The 20,012-nt window shown below is 36.1% G+C and overlaps 1 protein-coding gene across 1 annotated transcript in view; it reads left to right on the top strand.

Annotated features, from left to right (window-relative positions):
• Positions 1-19,811, top strand: part of IL1RAPL2 (interleukin 1 receptor accessory protein-like 2) — a 1,250,305-nt gene extending 1,230,494 nt beyond the window's left edge. Inside the window, exons 9-11 of the mRNA XM_011968259.1 lie at positions 1,868-2,011; positions 7,038-7,208; positions 18,943-19,811. Of these exons, the coding sequence (XP_011823649.1) occupies positions 1,868-2,011; positions 7,038-7,208; positions 18,943-19,640 (1,013 nt within the window). The 3' untranslated portion in view covers positions 19,641-19,811. The remainder of the gene's footprint in view (positions 1-1,867; positions 2,012-7,037; positions 7,209-18,942) is intronic.
• The last annotated feature ends 201 nt before the right edge of the window (positions 19,812-20,012 follow it).

Genomic DNA, 20,012 nt, shown 5'->3' on the forward strand with positions numbered 1-20,012 from the left:
CAAACTGCCATGTTTCCAATCAAAATCAATAAGAAATCATGGCACGTAGCTTCTTATACATAAAGTTCTCATCCCAAAACTGCTGTAAGCCTTGGAAATGTGTATAGAATGCCACAGGTAAGCCAAACACTTTTTAGAAAGAAATCCAATTTGGAAAACATTATTTTAAAAAGACAGATTTAAAACTGAGTTTTCATTGTACCAAAATAAGTAAGGTTAGAGCTTTTGTTTATTTTTTTGAGTTGGTGGTCTTACCTCAAAAAAGAGAAATTCACAATTTTGATTTTAATTTTATAGTGATAGATGTAATGTCAAAATTTTTGAGGAATCTGATTTTGGTCTTGTTGTTACTATTATGTGAATGATGATATGGTTGGGTTTTAATTGACTTTCATATTTTCATAGTAAATTACAGAAATTCTTCTTTCTTTTATTTTTCTTTTATCTTTTTTTTTTTTTTTTTTTTTAGAGTCACTTATTATATATATGTTTCTTTTTTATAAAATATAAACTACTAAATGGATCTTAATTGTTATATTGAGCCTGGCTAATTTCTCTTAAGCAATAATCCTGTATAGAGATAAGGGACATTCCTAGAGAAAGGCTGACAGTCTGGCTTTCAAGAATGACAGCCTGTCAATGGTCAGCAATTTGATTTTGACAGTGCCCCATAATTGATCCATCCAGGAAGACTGACTGATGCCAACTAAACTCACAAGGAATTGATGTATAAACTAGATTGTCTCTCTCTTTTCTAGTTTCCAGTTACATGGCAAGCTGAATTAGTAATAAAATAGTCACTTGGTAATTATGTAATTACATTAAAGGAAGGTTAGGTTATCTTGTAGGCAATTTTATCTAATTATCATGAGACCAATAATGTCCCTGTGGAAAATATGTCTCTAGTCTGATGTCTCTCAGATTCAGTATTTTTCCCCTGGACATTGCTGAATTCACATTCTAAATTCTCCTCTGACTTCCCCTTTCTCTAAATTTCATGATACCATACCCTCTTTTGATGATACACTCTTTAGATTTATTAATATCACTGATTTACTACAGGTTAAGTCACTGTTCCCTGAGCCTGGGAGACATTATGTCTTCTTCCATTATATTTTGATTTCATTGTTCCAATGCTCAAGGGTTCTAAGGATGCCCCACTGGAGCAGCCTAAGTCTGCTATCAGGTAGGCTGGTGTTGGCTGAAGAGGCCAAGTGATTAGCCTGGATTTCTCATTATGTTTTAGTTCCATTGGGCATATTATATCACATATATATTACAGTCATTTATTCAAATAAGTAGGGGAAATGGATAAGCTAATTTTACCTGCTTACCTTATATTGGATTATGTTCTACTGGGGTTAAATGAAACAGTTAAATCCTGCAAACTCATTAGATTTTATTTGATTCTGAAAGTAATTTTATGATGATGTTCTCCTGCAAAAGAATAGGACCTGTGGCCTGAGAAGTACTAGATGGTAATCTTGCTAAACCAATATGATAATTTAACAGAAATAAGAAAATATTGGCCTTGGACCCAGAATAAAGTAGCTTTAATAGTTCCCTGAAATACATTTAGAGCAAAAGCATATATATGACATCTCAGATGCGTTCAAAACAAACTGGGAGCAACTATTCCTTTTCAGATAGACTTACCACTTTTAATAGTAAATTAATCAAATTTTAAAGAGTTTATTTTAGAAAAATTTGATTCATACAAATGTATCAAGAGCAAAGCTACTGCATTAAGCAAGAATTTTCTGGACAGGAAAACAGAATGGTAGTACATCTTATATACTAGAAATATGGGAAGATCCCAAGTGTTGCTGATTTAATTACCTTTTCCTGTTTATTCTGTTCGCTCCAGATTTAATCTACAAAATTGAGCTTGCAGGGGGCCTGGGAGCAATCTTCCTCCTCCTTGTACTGCTGGTGGTCATTTATAAATGCTACAACATTGAATTAATGCTCTTCTACAGGCAGCACTTTGGAGCTGATGAAACTAATGATGGTAAGCTGTCTCCTATTGTTCGAATTCCATTAAATGGCATGCATTTGTGATTATGTAAGAGACCTTCCCTATTTTTAGGAAGTACAAGCTGAAATATTTAGGGGTAAAGGGCTATGGCAAGTTACTTACCTTTAAATAGTTTAGAAACCTTACCAGGAAAAAGAGAAAAGAGGAGAATATATTAACAATAGGTAAATCTGAGTAAATGCTATGTATGTTTTTTGAAATAGTTTTATTTTTATAATATTCCTATACGTTTGACTTTATTTCCAATAAAAAGTTTAACAATATAACATTGGTTGCTCAGGAGATAAAACAATTGCTGTCAAATCCCTCCCACTTAGTAAGAAGCAAATTAAGAATCAATTCCAATTTTTTTCAGAAAATGCAAATTTAAGTACAGATCAATTTAGCCATTGCTGCCATCTACAAAACAAGCAATCATGCAAGAAACAGATTGAAAGCTATGGAGACAATCCTTTTAAAGCTCAAAGTACATGTACCTACATATTTTGAATGCTTATAGCACCATTCTCAAAGGTGACCTGAAAGAATAAAAATTCAGAGTATAGCTCATAATTTTCTTGTATTTGCTGTTTATGAATTTTGAAAATCTTATGAGAGAAATATCAATAAAGCAGTATATTGAGCCTTGTTTCTTTGAACATTTAAAATGATTTATTTTTTTTCAAGAGTACAAACTGCCATGTTTCCAATCAAAATCAATAAGAAATCATGGCACGTAGCTTCTTATACATAAAGTTCTCATCCCAAAACTGCTGTAAGCCTTGGGATGAGTTTTAATTGACTTTCATATTTTCATAGTAAATTACAGAAATTCTTCTTTCTTTTATTTTTCTTTTACCTTTTTTTTTTCTTTTTCTTTTTTTGAGACAGAGTCACTGTCACCCAGGCTGAAGTGCAGTGGTGCAATCCTGGCTCACTGCAGTCTCAAACTCCTGTACTCAAGCAATCCTCCTGCCTCATGGTGGCGCATGGTGGTGCATGCCTGTGGTACCGGATAACCATGGGGGCCGAGTCAAGAGAATGGCTTGAACCCAGGAGCTCAAGGTCGCAGTGAGCTATGATCTCATCACTGCACTCCGGCCTGGATGACAGAGTAAGACCCTGTCTCTAAAAAAAAAAATGAATAAAATAAATAAAAATATGAAAGGGAGGCTTCTGTGATTAATATGTTTTGAGTCCTGATAATATGCAATTTGTTAATCTCTGAGATTATACAATTTATTATGTTAATCTACAATAATTAATTACCTTCATCACTGATACCCAATAACCTAGACTAACTGCTCAGTTGTAGTACATATTTGTAAGATTAATTTTATGCTGATATGACAGAATTTTTCAGGAATTAAATATTCCACTTTGCATCTTTATCTGCAATGTGGTTCATGTGTTCAAAGGTGTCCAGTAATATAGAACATTTTGATTACCTAATTGTATGTATTGATTCCAAATTCAGTGTTGGGGGGAAAATGCAATATGGGGAGAGGGCACTTCAAGTGTTTTCGTTAGGAATGATGGTTAAAATATTTTATATTTCTGCATAGAACCTTGGACCTTAAGTATATAACCTCTATATTAGCTTCAGTGGAATACTAAAAAGTCAATATGTATATGGTGAAAATGAATAAATTTTTACAGTTACAGAATGCCAAATGTCAGCCAGATAATCTATCACATTTTTCATTTCACCATTTAAATATTTTGACATATCATAGACACAACTTAATTTTAACCATATGCTTTTTCTTCATGCTCTCTCTTTGACAATATCTATAATGGTATTTCCTAAAAGTTCTTATAAAAATGCCTGATTTTGTATAAAATAAAATCCATCCAACAAACTTTAATTTCTTAGCCATGTTTAAAATTTAATTCATTTTAATTCAACCCACCAATGATTGCTTCATTTATTTAACCTTTCAATTTTTCAGTCATTAAATATTTAAGTGTCTACTAAGTGGCAGGGACTATGCATGATGCATTTACTTATATTCTTCATCTGGATCAACACTACAGTCACACACACACACACATATACTATAGTAGGTAATAGGTATATAATAATCAACAAGATTACACAGTCTTTGTTCTGTAGAAACTAGGAGTTTAGCACTCTGCTTAGCACAGCTGCAGAACAACTGAGTTATAAACATGGATGGCTTCTTGATAGGGAGCAGGATTCAAATTAGATTTTAAAACAGAAAAGGACAACTGTGACAATAGGAAAATTCTTCTACAAAACATTTGGTTCTCTTCCTTATAACTTCTCTCTTTATTAGGAACAGCATACCTATGGTAACCACTGTGCCAGCCCTCTTCCTTACACTGTTCTGTCTGCATTATGCTCTATTTTCTGGTTCCTCAGATAAGCTTAGTCAGCATGATTTAGCACAGAGGAAGGCTCATTAGCCTTGCCTAGAAAAGTGGTGCTGCTGAACAGCCTTTTGGTTTAGAAACAATCTTCAGGCCTTGCTGTTAACCTTATTTGCATCATGTTGTTGATTTTGGTTTATCTATCTTGCTCCTCTTTGTGAGCAACAGCTGCAGCTATTCATGAGGTTTTCTTGGCTGTCTACATAAGGTTGAGTGCATTATTTAAACTGTAGCATCTGTGTCACTGCTGGCTCACTAGCTGGTATTCTAAAGCGTCTGGGACATCTGACATGGTGACTTTGAGAGCTTTCTTCCTGCTCTGGCCAGCCACCATAAGCTCTTCACCTTTAGTTCATCTTAAAGGGACATGAATGAAACCAGGAGCATTCATTTTTTCAATGAATGGTGTGCTTCTAGAATGCGAGGTAAAATTTATAATCCCGATGTGTTGGGTGTTAACACGTACCAAAGACATCCATGCTCTTTGCCACAACTTAGGAAATGTAAGTATAGAAGTACTTTCTAGGGGTAAGTGTTTGTAGCATTGAACTGCAATATCAGAATATAGGTGGAACCAGTAAGGACAGAATCAAGAATATGTGAATTTAGCATGTTTGGAAGACAAATAACCATAGTCAGTACAAGCAATAGGAGAGGAGTCTAGAAGGTCTGGTCAGATGAGTAAAGAAGTCAAGTAGCCATTGCAGATGCTCAACAAATAATTGTTGAATGAATTAATAAGTGGTTGAATTTAGGGAGGTTTGTGAAATAGGAAAGTTATCAAAGTCAGAGAGAGTAACAGGGTCTGGTCTGACATTATGGAGTTTGAGGCAGCAACACTATCTATCAAGAACAATGAAATATATTCTGCTCATGTGAACGGAGCTATTTGTCCTTTGGCCTGTTTTATTCTTCCAGCTGTGTGTCATCGGCAGCTCTGAGTCCCAGGTGAGTAATTATAGCTGGAGAAAGTCAGGGGCCTGCAGGTGTATCCTGCATGTGATTGGAACAAGGGCAGAGGTGCTAGGATTACCAGGAGGTTCTTACATTAGCATTGCTTATGAACATTCTCACTTCCAAGCAGAATTTTATGCACGACAGTGGAATGCGCCCAACTTGTAAGCGAAATGATCTCTTCAACTACCCAGGGCAGTCCTTCATGTACATCTGCTTCCAGGCAATCAAGTAATCCAACCAAGGTTTATGGAAGCCTTTTGCAGCCAGAAAAGATGCTAAAGAGTATTAACTCTTTCTCTTTCTTTCAGGCACCATCTTAATATAAATAACCAGAATTTCTTTCGTTTGGGAGTGGTGAAGGCTAAAATCTTACTAAAATTAGAACAACATAATCCTACTTCAGAGATAGGGAGGTCTCATCTACTCCTAAAAGAGGGTATCTACAGCTCATCATATGTCTATAGTTTATTCCTCCTTCAGCATGTAGAATGAAGTCATGGTGTGGGTTATGGTGGAAATAAATGAGTGGCTGCTTCATTTTATAAATTACATTTTGGTCAGGTTTTAGGTATGTTCTAATTAGGCATGTTTTAATAGAAAATATTGATGTGTTTGAGAAACAAATCCCGAAATTCTTACCAGTCTTTTGCAGTTATTATTTGTAAGTAACTGGGTTTACTAATAGTTCCACATGAATCTGTGTTCACTATTTTAACTTTAAAACTTTTTTTAATAAGGAAATTTTGAAAATCTCACTATAACTTTTTCAGTGTGGATGTGGCCCATCTAAAACCTTCAGAAACTAATACCTCAAGTAGCTATGCTCATTAACATTTTGCAGGAAAAAAACTGTATGCATACATGCACATTTTCTCTCTGGAGAGACTGGCTCTGAGCCAATACAGCAAAAGAGGAAAAAATACGCTTGCAAAGCACAGTTAACTCCCTGACTAAATGTGTGGAGGAAAAATCTAATTTGGCAATACTGGAAGGATGTATATTTTGAAACAAAGGCTTCTTTTGGAAGCTTGTGTCATATTAGTTGGCCATGAACTGAACAAGAATAACAGGCAATGCACTTGTATAAAACCCAGCTGCTGTCTCTAATATTTGGTAATGAACTGCTTTTTGTATATGAAGATGACGACACTAACCAACTGGAACTATGGCATGTGCTGTGAACAGTGTCTCCAGGAGCGAGGCTGGATTATTTCAATTTTCCACACTCTAGGGCCCAGCCCCTGTTGGATCTTTTGCACATATTTGTGCAAACAAGGTATAGTCTGTGCCCAAGTAACAGAGCCAAGCCAACTGGAAAATAAAGGGGTTAAATCCATGACTTTGGTCTACTTAGTCCTGCATTCAAACACACTGAGCTAATCATTCACACATCATTGAGTATTACAAATGTGTATAGTCGCTGAAAGTCACAAATAATAATTCTCTCTTTTATTCTGTTCAGACTATAGGTGGCCCATTGCATAGGTTTCAATTCATATCATATGACTGGGTTATTTTGAAAGGGATTAGATTTCCTATAACATGGCATGTGACTTATTTTTTTCCAATTATTAAAGACAGTCACTAATTATTGTGCTATCCCTGCCTCTTAGTACTCAAAGAGAACCTGCTAATAGTTACAACCCTTTTGTTGTTCTTTATGTTTAAGACAATAAGGAATATGATGCCTATCTCTCTTACACAAAAGTGGACCAAGATACTTTAGACTGTGACAATCCTGAGGAAGAGCAGTTTGCTCTTGAAGTACTGCCAGATGTCCTGGAAAAACACTATGGATATAAACTCTTCATCCCAGAAAGAGACCTGATTCCAAGTGGAAGTAAGTACTTTCAAATTTTGTATTTAAAATGTTCTGTTTCTTTTAGGATGTTATGTGAAGGCTTCAAACATCAGAGCCAAGTATTTAGACAGTTGTTTCTCATAGTAGAGTTTCTTAAATCCAAATCTTTCCCATATGCCTGTGTTCTGAATTTCTAGCATCTGAATATTTTTAAAGGCATTCTCACTAATATTTTGAGTATGATTTCTAAATTGTGCCATAATGGTCATTTTTATTATATTGCCTTAGTATCCTGAAAAGCATTATGATTTTTAAAAAAAATCTGTAAAAGTTAGTTAAAGCCTTTTCAATATGTTTCAGTTCCAAAGCTAGTCTTCTGTCACTGTGTTTCTACTTATACCTACAATTAGTGTCACTAATGGCTTTGAATCTATGCCTTTCAACCTTGTTATTCATTACGCCTTGTCACTTATTTCCAGATTTATGGAAAAATCCACTTAAAAAGGTATATTAGGCCATTGGGTACAGCACTCTCACTGTGTATTTAAATTATTTTCAAGACACTTGTATGCTAGGCTTGAATGCCATTTTAAGTTGTACTACACATTGAAAGCTATATTGAGGCTTTCAGAATAAATTCAGTTTCAAGTCAAAATATGTACTTTTCTCCCTTTAATGTCCAGAGTGCATACACATACACAGTAAAGTGTAAGGAAAACACAGAGAAATCTAAAACATTGTCCCTGTTTTTGAAGAGCTTAAAATGCCATTGAGGAAAATATAAGTGCTAGAACTTATTTGCATATAAGTACTGATATCCTTGAGAAGGGAAGATTGAACTGGTAACTACAAATCATAACATGTTAATTTCAACATGTGATAATAACAAAATAAAAAACTTATATTCCAGTACTTGACAGTGTATAAAATAATTTCACATACATTACTTCATTTCATTTTTACAGTAACCCTGTGTTGCGAGAGAGTAGGTACTTATGTCCTTATGCTGAGGAAGCAAAACCCCCAAATCGTCCAAGATAAACAGTTGGCAAATGGTAGAGGTGGCAGTGGAACCTAGATTTATTTGACTTTGGTTCTCACTCTGCTAGATCATGCTGCTCCTCAATAATATTTATTCAGATTACCAGCAGGCTACCTTGGTCACTAAGCTGACAGAAGACAAATGGAAACAAATGGGTTTTGATTGTTCATCTCTTTTCTTAGGGTTCATTTATGTCTGTATATGTTGATGTGTGCACATTAGTATGCACATTTAGACATGCATAGAAAGGAACAAAGAAGGCAATATTTACTGGTTTATTTTTTCCTACTCCACAAATGTAAGAAAGAATTCCCCAAGCTTCTTATCATGGTCCTTCATTCTTTTCTTTCTGCAGTTTTCCCCATACTACCCTATATTTATTGTTTCTCCAAGGAACAGCCTGATACCCCATTTTTATGACTTGAAATACTATTCTACTTTTGTTGTTTCTCCAAGGAACATCCTGATACCTCAGAGTTATTTTTTATTCTTCTGTGTCTTTCTCCCAAAACCAGTGTCCCTTGCATTTTTTTCATTCTCACTTTTCCATCTTAGTGTAGGCCCTAATTATCTAACTCCTTCAATGTTAATTATCCCTTTACCTTCCTTATCTTTCCTCCCATCCATTCAGCCCCACTAATATCATGTACATCTCCTTGATCATGTCACTTCCGCGTTCAACAAATGAATCATTCACTATTTACTACAGGATAAAATTTATAACCCTTAGCTAAACACTTCTACAATCTTTTGCCAACCCAAATTTATCTCCTAAATTTATCTCCTACCACTTCCTCTACTCATACTTTCCACTCTAGCCAAACTGTGCCTTTGATATACATTGTATGTCCTTGTAATGCATTTGTTAATGTTAGTCCTCTATGACTTTGGAAATCCTACTTATCCTTCTCCATATCACTGCCTCTGTGAAAGGTTCATAATAATCTCTCCAGCCCTAGAATTTATGGTGTATAATCACTTATTCGACAGTAGATTTGTTCTCCTGTGACATTTTGCATTTTAAAATAATTTTATTAGCTTTTCATCTATTTATGTCTTTTCTAGCCAGCAAGATTATAAACTCCATGAGGACAAGGACTATATCTCATTTATTTTTGTATCCTTATAGTCATCTAGCGGAAGACTTGAGCTCATTAGGTGCTTCATAGATGTTTATTGATTTTGTTTGAAAAAATGTCATCAGGATGGGCAGAGATTTTATAGTCCACAGAAAATTCTTTTAATGTTTTAAAATCAGACTGAGTAGGGGCTTGGATCTTAGGTTCTAAATGGTGCACAGGAAGACTCCTTTTACAAGTAAACCATTTGGGACAACTATGCAGTTTTTAGATGCAACCACTGGAGGGTGTTTGATTTTAATCCTTCCTTCCTGAACGAGGAAATTCATGTTCTCTGAATTCCGATTTGCGAGTGTAACCTACAGAGGCTCTTAAAAAGGCCCTTTGACAATTTTTCTTTTCCATCAACATTTTAGAGTTAGCTGAGCAGTCACCATGTCAGGATTAACGAGTTTTTCCTTAGCATTTTTAGCACGCATTCAGGAAGTCAATGAAGTATATGAATAATATACTTGATTTACACATGAATGACAGAGTAGAACATTTTGACTTGGTGTATATGTGTTATTAAAGAAGCTTCTGTGGTCTGTATTTTCAACCATTGGTACAGATTTAACGCTTATACTATATAAATATAGACACATTCCTGTGGGGGGGGGGGGAGGGAAACCTAGTTACAGTATTATAAGCTGTGTTTGTCCCTCACATCTCATTTAAAACATGTTGACCTAAGACTACTCCTTCCTCTGAAAACTAGCAATGAGGCCTTTGAGGACTATGAAAGCAGACTTCATAAAATCGTTCTTGATCCACAACAATAATTTTCTATGAATCAAATTAATGACATCTATGACATAAACCCATTCGTATTTAATGTCTTCACTTTTGATATATCTTCAGTCTTTTTGTACTACTCTCACGGTACTCCAACTGAACCTCATCAACACACAAACCTTTCCAATGTACACAGTTTCAAAAGTACATGAAAATCTCTCTCTCTCTCACATACACACACACACACACACACACAACCAAGAATTCTCAGAAATCTTGGTTTCAAAGATGTCACTTTCCAATGTGAGTTGGGGGTGTCTGAACCACCCATGCCCTACCAGGGATATGTTGTCCTTTGGCCATTATGAACCAGCAGAGATGGGGAGATTTGATGCAAATATTTTTCCTAAATGCTGAAACTGAGTGTTCCAATCTGGACATTATTTTCCTGGCAGTGACTACCTTTCCATTCTTGAGCCTGTGGCCAGGATCTTCCTTATGTTTTCTCAGGTTGGGTGCCTAAATATGGCAAGAATTCTTACTTTCCAGTAAAAGTTTGGTCTGTCTTTTCCCAGACTAGAAACATCTGTCCCTGAGAATAGCGAAAGCAACTTTGTTGCCAACAGGCATCTGAATGTCAGAAGTGACAGGCAACCAGAAGAAAGCCAGATAGAAAACACTCTATTCAAACTGCCTAGAGACACAAACTTGAGAAGTAGAGATTTTTCTCACCCATGCAGCTGCTGGGTTTTGTGGTATAAACTACTCTACACAGAGCACATTGTGTTCATGGGGCCTAGAGGATCCTTGAGGAATGAACAGATGTGCTCTGAAGCTGACATGTGACCAACAGAACCCAGCTGTGCAATTGAGATCCTGAGATTGGGAACATTTTTGGATGAGTACCGTTTAGGCTCTTGGGCCTATCTTATCTCAGTGTTTCTGTAGAGATTAAATAAAAACCAAAAATGTAAAAAGTTATTGAATCAGGCTGAGGGCCACTGGTCAGATGGAGAAAATAGCATTCTAAAACTAACAGTAGAAACAAACCAATCCTGTACTCTGTGTTTCTCTTTAAAAGTAAGAAGGTAAGGTGCTGAAAGGTGCATATGCAATATTTATTAACAATTATAAATTAAACCAGCTTTGGATGAAGCTTTAGAAAAAGCTGCAGATGTCTAAGCTGACTTTGAAGAGGAAAAAAAAAAATCCATGGAAGGCTGTTACCTCAATTTTCCTTTCTATTTATAGAAAGACTATGAGGATCCCTATGTGAGTTGTTCATGCATGATTGCATTCAAGAAATACACTAGAAAACTAAAAATATTATCATGCTTATGGTTTATCGGCCACATCTACTAAGATTATATTTATGAATTTAGCCTCACATGTCAAATTATCTTTTCATTTGTCTTTATGCTCAATTTTCCACGAAGGAATCCTAAGACTTTCAGTAATTTAAGGGAAAAAGTATAATGTCTGATTACATTCTTGCATTTGGTAGACTTTCCTCACTAATCTAATCTTCAATTCTTTAATGCTTAGTACTAGCCATGTGATTGTGCTGACAATGAAATGACAAATGATTGGAGAATACATCTGGTGTCAGATGATCCCTAGTCACTTCTGAAGTGAGGCATGCAAAAAAAAATTTTTGTACATGAATCTGTAAGTATTCATTGCCACTAGTTCCTCTGATAGCCGAACAGATTGGACATCATTTAATTAAGTTGTCCTTGGGGAGTAATAAAATCGTTTTCCAGACAATCTGATGTCTGTGACCTAAAACGTTTGAGGGAGGGGTGACATGAACAACCATGGAAATTTAACATATCGTGTGAACTTTACTCACATGGAATAAAATTGTATGTGTCCACCATCCCTTTCATGTTAGAGTCAAGAGAGAAAAAATTGTACTTCAATATGTCCAGCAGTGTACTGAGGTCAACAGAATAATGTTTCTCATCAAAGTTTGAGGTAGAGGTTAGAGTTGATTATGTAGAATTTCATTCAGAAAATCTGCTGTTTGGGTGGCACAAAGAAAAGGCATCTCAAAAAAAAAAATAGTATAAAACCAGGATAAGATTGTCTTAAGTACTGAAGGAAACACAGAAAAGACTGTAAGTAGTAAGTGGCTTTGTTCCATATTCATTAAGGCTGCACCAGTGAGAATTAGTTACACTACAAGCTTTTAGGGTTTCAGAAGGGAGAAAGAAAGAGGTGAAGGGTATTTTGCAGGTTTGCTTTCTTTGCTGCTCTCCACTTTCTGTTTCTTTCAATCGTCTCTAAATGTGTCCCATTCCCTACCTCTACTCTCTGTGAAGAGGTGAAGAGAGAAGATAAAAAAGACAGAAATGTGGACAGCATTCAGAGTGGATTCTTCACACTGCCATGCTTCCCCACTCACCCACAGGTGAAATGTGAAAGTAAAGGGTTCATTACTAGAAATATAGCCTCCAAACTCAGAACTGTGAATACACACAATTCCCGGTAGTCATAAGGTCTCAGCAAATTCATGTTAGCTGCTGAGTCAATGACTAATCAAAATTAATTAAGACCCTCATACTATAAAGAACAAAACTCCCTCCTAAGAAATTTAGCTCAGCTAACTGTAAATTATCAAGCCAAGAATTTGGAAGGGGAGAGGGCGGGAAAGGTTTTTGTAGGACAAGTAATATCACACGTATTTAGAAAGGCTCCCAGCCAGGCACGGTGGCTCATGCCTGTAATCCCAGCACTTTGGGAGGCTGAGGCGGGCAGATTGCCTGAGGTCAGGAGCTCGAGACCAGCCAGGGCAATGTGGCGAAACTCCGTCTCTTCTAAAAATGCAAAAACTAACTGGGCATGGTGGCAGGTGCCTGTAATCCCAGCTACTTGGGATGCTGAGGTAGGAGAATTGCTTGAACCCAGGAGACAAAGGTTGCAATGAGCCAAGATCACGCCACTGCACTCCAGCTTGGGCAACAGAGTGAGACTCTGTCTCAAAAAATAAAAATAAAATAGAAATAAGAAAGGCTTCCTATACACACACATACACACACACGCACACACACAGAGACACATGGCTAAATTAACATTATATAACCTCAATCTCCACGGCAAACAATAGATACAGAATCTTACATCTGTCAGAGACAGAATCAAGACCTAAAATCTTTAGCAACATCAGCCAAGATACACTCAATGTGTATAACTATGCCAATAGGTTAATTTTTAGCATCATTATATAAAACTCAGATAGTATTTTTAGTGAGACTACATTATAAAGTAACCCACTATAAGCCTCTAGTTATAGCAAATGTGAGATGTTTTCCCCAACTATGCAGTGATGAATAATATATTTTTCTTTGATATATAGGAAACATATGTAGGCTTGATTTTAGATCTTGATATATTAACCTATAGGTTTTATAAATATTGCTGATAGCTATAAATTAGCTAATGTTCACCAAAAATTAGTGGAGTATTATCTCCTCTGATGCATCTTGTCTCAGCCTAATGGTGTATCTTTTTAACTAATAATAGCTGCTGTGCATAGCTGTGAATTTAAGCGTATCAAATTACTATTTTGTGAATCTGGAAAGTAAGAACTTATGCTTTTGTTTACAGGCTAAGTATTTTTATTTTAACTTCTTAAAAAATATATCCTATATGCTGCTGATAATGACCTTGACATTAATGGAGGTGTCAACACAAAAATAATTTATAAGAAGCTAATTGATTAGTTTGAGAAATCAGATGGTTAGTAGGCAATAGTAAGACCACATAAAAATTCATGAATATAGAGTTTTTTCTCCCATGTCCTTTTTGTCTACATCTGCAGTAGAGTGGCCTGAGAATTAAGAAGGTACTGAGTTCTTTTGGAAAAGTGTATGTCTCCCATTAGAAGCAATTTCTTTTGGGGCTGCCATTCTTCCTGCTTCTATTTCCTCCTTCAGTTTGCCTTTTTCCTTTGTTAATGAATGGCATAATTTGCTTTTAAGTCACTTTTCTAGATCTAATTCTACTTCTCCTCTAAATGCACTAGAATTTTGTTTTATACAATGGCCCTTGAAAGAGATTTTAAAATTGAATTTGCTTTGTTCTTAATAAGGCTTTAGATAGCAACTTTCTTTGCTTTTTGCAAATACTGGTGCTACTGGAATGATATTTTTTCATCTCTCTAATAAGTACATATCCCAAGAAGTCTAGTGGCAAGGCATTTTATTCCAGAATATTTTCCTAACTCTCTGTCAACTCCCAGCAGAGACAAAAGGAATAGTTTTCTTTCATTTGTACTTACAATGTGAAAAAATGAATTTATATCAATTTAAGCACCCTATCAAAACTATGTTCAAGGAGACTTTTTTCTTTCTCTAATTGTTGAAGATTATAAATAGGTTAAATGTACTTGGCTTTGTTTCATGTCTGATAATCTGCTGTGGTTTCGCAGACTTGTCTAGAGAAACAGAAGGCTATCAGACACAGCCCCTTTTGGTCTTTTCTGTCATCAGTAGTTACATCAAACCACAACTTGCAAAGAAATGAATTAGTGACCTTTTATTTAAGGGATATCTCATATTTCTATGCGGAAAAAGTCTTTTAAGGGATTCCTGCTACTCAGGTGCTAAATTTGCCAGAACAAGTCAGGGCAAGATTTAGTGAGTATTCATATGTGCTGTAGATTTAGGGATTTTTTTTTTTTTTTTTTTTTTTGGAAAACATTGCTTTATTATCTCTTCGTGGTAACACACTTTTAAAAACGTTTTTTGAAGATTTCTAAAATGTCTTCCCAAAAACCCACAACCCTATGAGGGCAAACCCCACTGCCTGTCAGGGACTACTACTAACTATGGACTGGCACTGTCTTAAGTTGATACCTGTTTCTGCTTATATTATTTGGAACTTTTCCAAACCAAACCGCCCTCCTTGATCTTTAATTCAGGGGTTGCAAAACTTCTTTGTAAAGATCCAGATAGTAAATATTTTAGGTTTTGTAGATTACATCTGGTCTCTGTTGCATCATATTCTTCTTATTCTTCTCTTTTACAACTCTTTAAAATATATCTATATATCTATATATCTATCTCTCTCTATATATATATATATATTTATATATATATATATATATAATTCTTAGCTCACAAGCTATGCAAAAACAGGACATGGGCCTAATGTATCAGTCTGCAGATCACAGTCATTGGATGCAGACATACAACCCCGAGGTGAAGGGGAAACTGGGGCACTTGCTTCATAGAAGCCAGCAACAATTCCCTGGCTAAAGATTAGCAAGTAAAAACTATGAACTCTACCTATTTGTCTCTTCCTCATTTACTTTTATTTTCCTTGATGGCTAGGTTCTTATCTTTTCCCAAAGACAACAAAAGAAAACTTAAGAAGAGAAGGAAGTAGGAGGCAGAGGAAGGTAGGAGAGAGAGGAAGAATGGGATAGGTAAAAAGAAAGAGCAAGAAAGAAAACAAAGAGGGAAGTAAAAAGAAAAGAGGATAAAAGGGCAGAAAAAGAAAGGGATAAAGACAGAGGTAGAAAGAGGGGAATGGGGAGAAAAAGAAAGAAAAACAGAAAGCAAGCCAGAATATGGAAGCTAGGGCACAGTCTCTCCTTCTTTTCCTTAGAGCCAGTCAGTCCTTAGAGGCACCTCCCCAGCTGCTTTCAAACACTGAGGTTGCTGCCCAGCCACTGATCATCATCCCAAGAAGTAAAATGTGGGCTTCACATCTGAAAACTTCCACTTGGTTTTTCACCAAGTGAAATGGAACACGAGATTCAGGGCCCAAGCAAATGGCTTATGTTTTCTTTGGGACACTAGGGCTGTGTCTGCCCAGGGAAAATTTTGATGTACTGACTGACTGACTCTAGTGCATATGATTAATGTATATATAGGGCAAACCAGGATAATTCAGACCTTTTTTGTTCTACAGGAGGTTTTCAGCCGGAATCATCTGGATGGTTGCCTCAACTCTCCACTAGGCTTTGCCAGAATAAGCACAGCCAGTGGAGTATGCAGGAGACAGGGACCACTCCCTCTCTCCAAGGTTCCCTTTAACTCCCACACCCTGTGCAGCTGAGTATAGTGGGACCTGTACTGACAGGCATTCCTTCTGGGGGCAAATGTAAATTCTGTCTGATAAGTCTCTAAGAAGCCCCAAGAACCCTAAATATTGCATACTGCTTAACTGTCTGATGGCAAAATATAATAGATGGATGAAAGGGGAGAACCATACTAATGGAGGGAAAATGTCACCCTGTTCCTTTCCTCATCCCAAAAAGAAGCTAGCAAAGCCAAAGCCCATGACACCCCAATCAAATGAATTAGTACATGTGCGTACAGTTTCTCTTTTAAGTTTAGATACCTGGGTTGTAATTTCTTTTCTTTAAGTTGATAGACTCATGTATAGATATAGCTTTAGTTTCTAAAAGCATAGTTTAAAAGTGCATTTAAGGCTGAGAACAGAGGATTGCTTAAGGCCAGGAGTTTGAGACCAGCCTGAGCAACACAGTGAGACCCCACCTCTATAAAAAACAATAGCAATAAATTAACAAAGCGTAGGGGCTGGCACCTGTAGTCCTAACTACTCAGGAGTCTGAGGCAGGACGATTGCTTGAGATCAAGAGGTCAAGGTTGCAGACAGCTGTGTTTGTGCCACTGCATTCCAGCCTAGGCAACACAGCAAGACTCTATCTCAAAATAAATAAATAAATAAATAAATAAAAGTACATTTAGACTACAAACTAACATAGAAATTCTGTTGTTCCTAGAGGTACACTTTATGTGACAGAGTGCTACTGACAAGGTTTGTACAAGGTTTAATTTTTTAAAATGAAATTACAAGCTGTAATTAATTAGGGAACAATACTACTCAAAGTAACCCCTTGGTAAATTATTTTGTGAAGAATGATTCTATGAAATTAATTATGAATTCATAATTCACCTGGTAAAACTGTATCTTCATTGACTCCTGCATTGATATCATGATTCTGGGTTTGGGTTTTGTTCTGTTTTGTTTTGGAGAAAAGATAAAAAGAATAATGAGAAAAATGCATGATAGTTTATTTTACTGTATCTTACAGATCCAACTTCTAATGATGAAGCTTCCCACATAACTTCTTTCTTTTTGGGAGCAGAAATAAGGGAAGAAAATGAAGAGTCAGAGCTGTTGATACACTGGGAAAATATTTTTCCACTCTATTGAAACTTTCTACCTTTCCTTCCCTTCTGTTTCACCAGTTCTCTAAGTGATAATTACAGAGTGATAACTCCCCAGTTACTATTTGTGTGGTGTTTTTTTTGTTTGTTTGTTTCATTTTGTTTTTGCAGATTTCACTGCTTATTTTTTCCCCTGAATACATAATCTCTAAAATAAAGCACTCAAAATTCTTAAAAGTTCCCTCTCTACTTAGACACTGCCTTATCCCGACAGATACAGTCATTGTAACTACTGCATGAGAAAGATCCTAAAATGTATTAAGTCAAAACCCAAAGAACAGTAACAACAAATTGTTAAATAGGCAAATCTATGTGTATCTCTTAAAAGTTTCTTATTTATCTGTAGGGTATATAGAAAGTTTGCTCATTTTCACTTGCAAAAGTTTTCTTGCTGCCAAGTAGTGAAAATAAAACTTTAGAAAAGAGAGATCATCTGTAAAATACACATCTGTAAAATAAGTTTCTCTTTTCAAATTGCTTGTACTGAGCTGTTTGGTGGCCCCACGATATGTGCTGAGTGTGACTCCTTGAAAGCAGTCTGTAACCTTGGGCAGATTTGTGGTGACAAATGTTGCTATGCTTCTTTCTGTAAGCACTGCTTCTGCTAGAGGGCACTGTACATTAGACAAGGCCTTGTGTTCTGCTTCGGAAAGACAGCTCTCTGGTGTAGCACCTGTGTCTAAGTCTCCATTTGTTAAAACATGTGTGTGTTTCCTTTTTTGGCAGATAAGACTTTGGGAAGCATGATTCCAAAGGGATTATTTCATGTGATAAATAAATCTGGAGTTAGTTGAGTGTTTTTCTACTATGTAAAAGCCATAGATAACATATTCACCTCACTTTCAGAATTGCTCCACAAAGTAGGGCAAATACTTACTTTTCAGTTGGTAGACATCTTCACTGTTCATTTCACACCACCCCCCACCTCCGACTCTACTCTTCACTCTTCCTTGGAACAAAAGCAGCTAGTTCCAATTAAACTCATGGACACAAACCACTTCTCTGTCTCTGGGTTTGAAGGGCATAATGGCGAACCTAAGTTTGCAAATGACAGAAATAATTGGAGAAACAAGCTATGATTCTAGAAGAGATTTTCCACCATCTCTATATCACAGTCATCTCTCAAGTAGTTAGTATACATAGCCCCCTCCTTGTTTAGTAGTTGAGAACTAGGGGCCATACATACAGTTAGTATTTGTCAATTACAATAAATAATAGTAATAAAAATAAAGAAAATTAGAGAAGAAAAGCAAACAAACCCCATAAATACGGTAACTCTGCATTTATTAAAAGGCTCCATTTCTCTTTTCATCGGCTCCTTGATTAGTTGTTCACTAACTTGGAAGCCTGACTTGAATTAACTTAATACATTAATAGAATGTATTAATTAAATGAATACATTAATAGAAATCACTGAAATACGCATAAGCTCTGAAGAAGTCAGAGTTTATGTTAGCCAAAAAAACACTGTAAGTAATGGTAAGGGAAAATAAAATAACGATTATAAGCAGTTTGTTTTTCAGTTTTAGGGAAGGAAATGTGCAATACAAGAAAAGAAAATGTGATGGACTTTAGTGAGAGACTGGATCTTTGCTATACTAGTGTGCAAACCTGGTGCTTTAAAGACTGGCAATGTCTTTGTTTTACTCTTTCTCTCTTTCTGTGATTTGTAGCATACATGGAAGATCTCACAAGATATGTTGAACAAAGCAGAAGACTTATTATCGTGCTAACTCCAGACTATATTCTCAGACGGGGATGGAGTATTTTTGAACTGGAAAGCAGACTCCATAACATGCTAGTCAGTGGAGAAATCAAAGTGATTTTGATTGAGTGTACAGAATTAAAAGGGAAAGTGAATTGCCAGGAAGTGGAATCACTAAAGCGCAGCATCAAACTTCTGTCCCTGATCAAGTGGAAGGGACCCAAAAGCAGCAAATTAAATTCTAAGTTTTGGAAGCACTTAGTATATGAAATGCCCATCAAGAAAAAAGAAATGCTCTCTCGGTGCCAAGTTCTAGACTCCGCAGAACAAGGACTTTTTGGAGAACTCCAGCCTATACCCTCCATTGCCATGACCACTACTTCAGCTACTCTGGTGTCATCTCAAGCTGATCTCCCTGAATTCCACCATTCAGATTCAATGCAAATGAGGCACTGTTGCAGAGGTTATAAACATGAGATACCAACCACGACCTTGCCAGTACCTTCCTTAGGCAACCACCATACTTATTGTAACCTGCCTCTGACGCTACTCAACGGACAGCTACCCCTTAATAACACCCTGAAAGATACCCAGGAATTTCATAGGAACAATTCTTTACTGCCTTTATCCTCTAAAGAGCTTAGCTTTACCAGTGATATTTGGTAGTGAAAAATAGGAATTCCTCTGAACAGCTAGATGAGCATAGAGAATTTCTGCTATACCAAGCATAAAGTACACCTAATAACGTTGAGGTGTTAAAAAAGTGTTTGAAGAAAAAGGTACAAAAATTGCTTTTATACTTAAATATTTTTGTTTACATTTCCAGAATAGTGGGGGGAAAGAAGGACCTGCTTTTGTAGTATGGCGCCTTGTTCTAATGTACAGTTTTGATTTCTTTCTGAAAACAAAATTTTAAAATCCTGTTGTCTTAGAGTAGGTTTTATGATAGCACATGGACTGCATGCTTAGTAGGTGAGCTGTCTTGCCCATATTTAAAAAGATTTCAGTATTCACATGGTATTTGAAATAAAGAAAATT

Source organism: Mandrillus leucophaeus, unplaced genomic scaffold (genome assembly GCF_000951045.1).
Source record: "Mandrillus leucophaeus isolate KB7577 unplaced genomic scaffold, Mleu.le_1.0 Scaffold834, whole genome shotgun sequence".
Lineage (NCBI taxonomy): Eukaryota > Metazoa > Chordata > Mammalia > Primates > Cercopithecidae > Mandrillus > Mandrillus leucophaeus.